At 43.8% G+C, this 8,142-nt stretch overlaps 1 protein-coding gene across 1 annotated transcript; it reads left to right on the top strand.

The window, feature by feature from the left end:
- Positions 1 to 796: 796 nt before the first annotated feature.
- LOC147641929 (uncharacterized) lies at positions 797 to 6,301 on the top strand. Its single transcript, XM_086801296.1, has 6 exons — positions 797 to 1,984; positions 3,172 to 3,250; positions 3,624 to 3,786; positions 3,893 to 4,021; positions 4,180 to 4,583; positions 4,670 to 6,301. The coding sequence occupies exons 1-6, from the start codon at positions 1,287 to 1,289 to the stop codon at positions 5,954 to 5,956; spliced, it is 2,760 nt and encodes a 919-aa protein (XP_086657422.1). The 5' UTR covers positions 797 to 1,286; the 3' UTR covers positions 5,957 to 6,301.
- Positions 6,302 to 8,142: the final 1,841 nt, after the last annotated feature.

Here is an 8,142-nt window from a genome sequence, read left to right as displayed (position 1 = left end):
TGTAATAGAAAGATCATTAGTTCAAGCTACGAAACACATCCACACAATCTTTCAATGATATAAAGAGCCTCACAATGAAATAGGCTTGGAAAAATCATCGATTTACAGGTATGTTTGAAATAGACATCTTTAGAATATGAAAGAAGAGCCATCATCAGAAGCGACTCAGATAAAGTGTCGACATAATAGAAAGACCAGTTGAACTTGTTGTAATCATGTCTGCTTGTCACCTGCTTGTTACATACATGCTTAAGCATGACTCTGGTGGAGGAGATGCCTCTCCTCTTTTTGAGCGAGTGCAATTCCACTAGTTACAAAGGTGTTAGATGGCAAGCAACCAACTAGAAGAAAGATGATGCAAAAAAATAATAATTTGTATAGGTGTTAGGATTAAATAGTTGATAGCATGCTTTAGAGAGAGGTGGTTAAATTTAAGATTTGTTTTATTTTGCAAAGGAGTTAAAAAGAGCTAGAGGGGTAAGGGGGGAATTAAACAAGGCAAGTTTCAAAAATTTGAATGTTAGGTGGGCCAATCCATTACAAGGAAATGAGGAGGGAGAGGGAAGGCTACGAGTTTGGAGCGTATATATATACATACCTACACGAGCCCCTAAAAGAAAATATGAAGTTAGAAAAGGGAAAAAGTATTCAAAATAAGATAAGATGGATGATGGAGTTTAACATAGGAAGGGACAATCGTTGGATTGCATGGCATTGGACGGTGTGGATGGAGGGATGAGGGAAGCTCTGAAAGGAAAATGTTGATAATTAGGAAGTAAAAAATATACTAGGAGCTAAAGGGACACCGTATATGGGAGGGCCACCGTATACGTATATTAGGGTATTACGTAGAATACGTCTTCGTTGTCGTTGCAAACTTCTTATCCGACCTCTACTTTTTAGTCTCATTATTATCATTTCTTCTCTCGGTTAACAGAGAAGGGTGCACCATAGCCGGCCCTCCCTTGCCCGTGTTATGACTTTTCGGCTCCCCCTTGTCCTTTTTGGTATATTAGGTCCTTTCTTCGTCGAATTGGGCTCCTCTGAAATTGGTCTTCCCGCATCTTTGAATTTCTTGCCCTTCCGGCCACTGGCGGAAATTCTCTGTAACCCTAATGCAAGCGAGGAGCTTTCCTAAAGTGTTGAATTTCTCATTTTGGCGGCGCTTTTGCGGTTCTGGAATGGAGCTGTAGCGAGGATCGAGGATTCGAGGGAAATTTTCCCCGGTGTGCTTAGAACTTCCCGGCGAGGCTTTTGGGCGATTTTCCGGCCAAGGGCTTTAAGCGATGGCGCAGCAGGAGGTTATTTATGGCCAGATTTCGCGGCAAATGCATTCCTCAGAAGCCTCAAAAGAGGGAGATTTCCCGCCACAGCCCGTGCAGAGGCCGCCGGAATATGTAGGGTTTGTCCCCTTTCATCAACAGCAGGGCCAACAGAGGCATCCTGAACCACGACAGGCTGAGCCATCCCTCTCTTTAAGCTTGGAACGGCCAGATGCGTACGGTAATGTAAGCTTACAGCAGTTCCAGCAGCAGCAGGGGGGTCCTCTTCGTCCAGCGCCTGCTCGCCCATTTGAATTACGGCCATCTAATGTCCACCCATTTGATGTACGGCCAGATGCTTTCCGCTCATTTGACCTTGAGCAGCACCCTTTCCAACACACAGAGCAACCAAATCACCCAAGCTATAATACCAACCATGGAAACATCCCAGTAGCCCATGAAACATATCATGGCATGGAGCCTGAACATGATGCTGCAGCCCATATGATACCCACCCACAATGGTGCTGGGTCTTCAGAGCAAGCTGATGATGGCATGCACCTTCAGATTGTTCCGGCATCTGAATTTCTACCACATGACCAGGGTGGTCACCAGCAGCACTATCCTCCCCCGTCAGCAAGTCATGATGCTGTGATCCAAGATCCGGAGCTCTTCATGACCACCCTGGACAACTTCCTTGCAGCCCTTGGAACGAGGCTAACGTGAGTGGTAATTGACAACTTTTCGCATTGCATCGCTGTTGGACATGAAAAAGATGCACGCCTTGTAGCTTTTCATTTTAGCTTAAGCATGATGGAATTTTAATTTTGCATTATTTATACTAGCCAGTATTTTGTTTGGCATGTATGTAATAGATTTTTGACATCTCATCTTCACCCTGTTATGTTTATCTTTTACATGCTTGCCTGTTCTAGCCTAGCCATTGCCATCCCCTAGGCGTGCTCCTTATGGTGTTCAATGTATACATAAGATGCTTACATTTTCTAGCCTAGGATGGGTCAACCCTAAACCCTTTGATTGTGATTGTCTTTGTGTTTTCAAATCCAAGCGATGTTTGTTCATGATCAACAATTTGCACTAGGTCATTAATGTTAATTTCTGTTCTCGATTAGGATCATCCATCCTCATTATTTACCTACATGCCACCTTTATGTGGGGCAGTCGACAAAATGGTGAGAAAGCTGTATCAGGGCTCGCACTAAGAAATGTTTTTCTGGTTGGAGGAGGGAAAAGCAACGGAACATGGGTTTGCTTCATTGAAGACAGAATCTATGTTCATGAGTTATGGTTAGAGTAGAGGAGCACACAGAATGAAAATGCGCGGAGTTTTTCCTAAAACAATTTTAACATGTGACCAAAGGCCTTTAAAATGCAAGGCCCATGTGTTTGAAAGATCACAGTGGTCCTTGGGATTTTGATCACTTGCAATATTTCACTAGGGCCACTTTGTAGTTATTTGAACTATACACCTTTTATATATAATAGTTTCCTTTGTTTCATTAAAAGCTTTTTACTGTGACCGGGAATGGTAATGTGTGGGGTTAACACACATTTTTGTGAATGTTCTGCTACATATGTTGTTTTGAACAATTGGAAGGCGCTCTTAGGTCAAGTATTTGCAGGAAATGTTTTTGTGCCCGTTGTTTTTCATAGCTCATTGTTGACATATTGCAAGCTAGTCTTTGCTGTGCACGGCCTTGCATCACTGTTGAAGAGGTTTTTGAATTGGTGTGTTCAACTTCTCATTCATGAGTTCAACTTCTCACTTCTCATCTGTGAGAGGTGAGAGAGCATAATCTGCCTGGTTTTGCATATTCGGGGGCACTGCAGGTTCTGGATATTTTTTTATCAAGAACACAGCATTTACCTGATATAAGCTGTACTGCAGGGTACCAAAAGTGGGAGGCAAGGAGATGAATCTACATGCATTCTATTGTGAAGTTACTGCTCGTGGTGGATTTGAACAGGTAATTATTCTTCACAGATACCCGTCTTTAGTATCAGAGTGTCATCTAGGCACTAAGAGAGGGCCCTTTTTATGCGGTGCAGCTTATTCTGATGTGTTTGTTTTCTCAACCTTCAAGCTTTTTGGAAACTTTGAAAGACGTGTGCATCTTTAGCTTACGTATGGAAGTGGGTGACTCTGGATATCCTATCCCAGCGCATGTGTGTGCGTGCGTGTGTGCGCACATACGCGTACAATTTATTTAACACTGACATCATGGATACAGAATGTGCACGCATGCGCGTGTGCGTGCGTGTGTGCATGCATGGTGAATGGGATGTTTTGACATGTAACATAAATCTTCTCAGCTTCTTTTCTTGGTTTGGCTTTCTCAGGTCATTAGATCAGCACAATGGAAAGAGTTATCTGAAGTCTTAGACGTCCCAAGGCTCACACTCAGTACATCTTTTGTCCTCCGCAAGCATTACACCAGTTTGTTGTTTCATTACGAGCAAGTTTATTACTTCAGAGCGGAAGGACAACTACTGTCTCCTCCTGGTATATTATTCAGAAGTCTTGTGTGTAATACATTTTTGTTGAGGTTCTGCTAGGTCTAGAGAGACTGATCATACAATCGTGCCCTGTTTTTCCTCTTGTGGAGTAGTTCCTTTACCTGCACCTAGTCCCGTGGAGCCTGCAGCTGACATCGGTTCCCCTTATGCTGTACCACTAGAAATGGCATCTGCATTAAAGAAGAGAAAGCGAAAGCTAGATCCTATGCAAATTTTTGGAGGTGATTTGCGCACACGCTCTTAAAATTCCTCAGTAACTAGTGCAGGGATTATGTACAATTTTTTTTGCCTTGGCTTACTGAGTCTTCGTGCATCTGCAAGGCCCTTGGTTTTGAGTGTACTTTTTGATGCTTCATCTCACATTTGTTGCGGTTTGCAGTTGATCCTGCTGCATCTATCGGCACTAATGCCACTGGAGCCATCAATGGGAAGTTTGATGAGGGTTACTTTGTCACAGTAGTGGTTGGTACTGAAAAATTAACTGGTGTCTTATACCATGTTTCTGCTGGTAAGAATGTCCAGCAGTTTGCTAGTGTTCCTAGCCTGCTCGATGGCGTTGGATCGGATGGGAACACACCTGGTCTAGAGATACAGCTGTATGGTAAGAAAAGAAAGGAACGTGTTCGAAAGAGAGATCCAAATGCTCCCAAAAGAACCCGAACTGGATATAACATCTTCTTCAAAGAGCAGCGGGCGAGATTAAAACAGCTCTACCCAGAGACTAAGGGGCATGGCAAGAAGGTTATTGAAATGTGGAGCAAGCTTCCTGAAAATGAGAAAGCTGTGAGTTGCTGTCAAGTTGTTTGGAAGGCATTCTACTCTGTTTGATTCTATCTTCCATTTACTAATTTTTTGAGTCCTTGTTGCAGCTTTATATTGCACGTGGTAACCAAGAAAGGGAGAAATACTTGATGGAGTACAGGGAAAAGATGAGGTTGCAATCCCAGGTTTCTGATGGAGCCAACGTTGCTGGTGGCGGTGGGCAGCCTGTTGGAGAGCATGAACATGGTCCATATGATGTTAGTCACGATTATCATGTCTCTTTGGATGTGGAGAGCGACCTTCAGAGCGGGCACCCGCATGTGTCTGAAATGGATCAGGCTTATCATGGATATCATGGCAACGGGCCACAACCACACCTTCCAGAGTTGGAGAAGTCAGGCGGTCATTTGGTCTCAGAACAGGCCTATGAAGTGCAGGAAGATGAAGGTGATTATCCTCAAGAGCCTGTGTCTGAAGAAGAGGAAGAGGATGATGCTGAGCTGGAGGAAGCTTATGAAGGGGAAGAAGATGACACCGTTTATCCTGGTTCTGAGAAAATCTTTGAAGGACAAGATGGAAGCGAGTACCAGGTTTCAGATCGAGACTACAACATGCCAGAGGGTGCATATCCATTACAGGCAAATGAGGCTAGGGCTTATCAACCCAGGGTGCATAGTGGCTCTGTGACCCCTAAACAGCCATATTATGGGCAAGATCATGCATATGCATATGCTCCTACTCTACCTCAACAACAGGGGGAAGGATCTGTGGGATCTGTCCACATGGCATCATTGGGACAAGTGCCATATCAGATGCAAGACAACGGACAAGTCATTTATCCTCGTCTGCAACAAGGGCGCCCAGAAGCTTCTGGTGATAATACCATGTCACAGCAACATTATCTTGCTCAGGATAGGTATGGATATCCACACGCCAGGCAGGGGCAAACAGAAGAGGCTTTGGGTTTACCTGTGTCTCAAGACCAAGGATCATTTCGTAGGCAAGATGAAGGGTCCTCTTATCTATCACCTTTCCATCAAAACCCAGCCGTGGGATCAAATATTCAAACACGACAAGTGCCGTCTGAGCAGTCCTATCAAGATAGGTACGCTTATCCTATTCATATGCCATATGCACAGATGTATACCCGCCCACCACATGCTTACCCACCACGTTTCCCACATCCTCCTTATCCTATGCAATTGAGTGAGACACAAGCTCTCCACTATGGGCATGCATATGCGGCCCAGGTACATCAGCCACAGGCCTTGATCCCAGATGTCTCAGGAGTCGGGGCACCGTCACAGGTATATCAGCCCCAGGATGGTGGACATGGCTACCATGCACAGGATGGAAACTTGATTCCAGTGTTCAAGCATAATGCACCCAAATAAGACTTTTATGGCTCAGCTTTTATTTATTTTGAATAGCTGCCCATTTGTTTCTTTTTTGAGGAGGCCATTGTGCAGTTTGATTCCCCCCAAAGCTGTGTTACAACTCTGTTGTACTTAGGTGAGTTGGTGTAAATTGTTGATGTTCTTGTAAATAGGCTAATTGCCCCATATTGGTAAAGCAAGTATGAAAAGCCTGTTTCAAATGGGCAGTCCTTTAACAAGATGTGGCTTTGAAATTTGGAGGGGAGATCCTGAAGAAAGATCAAACTACGAAAGATTTGTCATTCTTGCATTAACTGTCTTGGAAGTTTGTTTCCCATAAACCTCATGGGATTCAACTATCTTGTTTTGAAGGTTCTTTTTTTTTAAATTTTGTTTATTTTGCTGCAGGTTACTCTAGTCTCTGGTTTGTTGTTTTAATGGTCAGAGACATCCTAGTTTTTTTTTTTTTTTTTGGGGGGGGGGGGGGGGGGGACGGATGGGTTGGGTGTTACGGGCAGTGTGCATGAGCAGGCAGGTGGGCAGGTGGGTGGGTGCTTGCCTGTGATCAGACATTCACATGCTGTGTACTTACTGGGATTGTGTGCATGTTTACAGTAACTATGCAATGAAAGGCATATGAGAGTTTTACCACTTGTTCTTCAATTGGAATTCTTTGTTCTAAAGTCCAGTGTCCTGGCAGTAGTTGGGTTGCTGGAAACAGGGTTGTCTGGGCCCATGTCCATTCTACTGTTCAGACATGGTATATAAAAAAGTTGCTCTGACCTGGTAATGTATCGGGGCATGCTGCCACGAATTTAGGTTCAATTCTTTCCAGCTCAGATTTTCTGTTAAGGCTTGCACTCAGCAATCGGTCTTGTGGGATGATTTTTCTTGTACGGGCAGTGTGCATGGGCAGGCAGGTGGGTGGGTGCTTGCCTGTTATCAGACATTCACATGCTGTGTGTACTTGGGATTGTGTGCATGTTTACAGTAACTATGCAATGACAGGCATATGAAAGTTTTACCACTTATTCTTCAATTGGAATTCTTTGTTTTAAAGTCCAGTGTCCTGGCAGTAGTTGGGTGGCTGGAAACAGGGTTGTCTGGGTCCATGTCCATTCTACTGTTCAGACATGGTATATCAAAAAGTTGCTCACAAATTACAGCTGATTGAGCCAGCCTCCAGGTGACCTGGTAATGTGTCGGGGCATGCTGCCACGAATTTAGGTTCAATTCTTTCCAGCTCAGATTTTCTGTCAAGGCTTGTGCTCAGCAATCGGCCTTGTGGGATGATTTTTCTTGTATTTGTGTCAGTGGTGCTACTTTTGTGCTCTGCATCTGCCCATTGCCACGTGAACATGATAAGCACCAGATGTCTACCAGCTGATAAGCCAGCTTCCTGAGTTCTTTAGGGGTTGGCTCCCTTCTGAATCGAGCAATATCCTTGCAAGTTTCACTTCATCACCAAAGGATTTTGCTATGTGAGATTGTTGTGCAGTCACTTGTTTAACGCATTTAAGGATGTGTATCAGTACATAAACTGAGTTTGTAGTATATCTATTGGACATGTCCTGAGTAAATCTACACACCCTCTTTGTTCTGAGGATTCATGTCAAATTTTGAAGAACTTATATATTCATCTTGAATGTGAATGTGTGTTTAGAAGTTTTGGAACGAATTCAGTCATCCTGAAAAGGTGTTTTTCACCTCTTTGGCTTGCTCGGGAGATGACACTAGCTCTACACTCCTTAGTAGTCTTTTTTACACATGCTTACCCTTTTTACAAATGTGGGGTTCATTGCTCCCCCCCCTCCCCCCCCCTTGGCAAGACAGTGTTAAAGCCTGTTTTAAATAAATCACCCCTATCCTCCTTCCGTGTCATCACAACCACATTCAATCAAAACCCAATTATGAAAACTTCGACCAGAGAGCATTGGGCAAGACTAGCTATGCTGCTCCAAATTTTTTGCTCACAAATGTATGTCTTCTATGCTTGCTTCCAAGAACTTCAAGATCTTCCAGTTCTTGGGTGTCATTAACCCTGGTGTCTAGTCAGAGTGTTTTGCACAAATAGCACCACAATCCATTAAACTACGTAATTCATGATGCTCACCTACGTTGGTAGCTTGAGATCAATACCATATAGTGCAGGGCTAATTGCTCTCACCTCCTTGACTCCCAAAGAAGTGTGATAGTTTAAATTT

The sequence above is a fragment of the Cibotium barometz genome, chromosome 1 (genome assembly GCF_041138505.1).
Source record: "Cibotium barometz isolate CiBa-2024 chromosome 1, ASM4113850v1, whole genome shotgun sequence".
NCBI lineage: Eukaryota > Viridiplantae > Streptophyta > Polypodiopsida > Cyatheales > Cibotiaceae > Cibotium > Cibotium barometz.
This window is presented reverse-complemented; position numbering and strand designations above follow the sequence as displayed.

What these genes read in the sequence shown, in the direction of transcription:
- LOC147641929 (XM_086801296.1), top strand. Translation starts at nt 1,287, where the DNA reads ATGGCGCAGCAGGAGGTTATTTATGGCCAGATTTCGCGGCAAATGCAT. An exon ending in GCCCTTGGAACGAGGCTAAC is followed by an intron (nt 1,985 to 3,171) that starts GTGAGTGGTAAT and finishes GCTGTACTGCAG; the next exon opens with GGTACCAAAAGTGGGAGGCA. An exon ending in TCCTATGCAAATTTTTGGAG is followed by an intron (nt 4,022 to 4,179) that starts GTGATTTGCGCA and finishes TGCGGTTTGCAG; the next exon opens with TTGATCCTGCTGCATCTATC.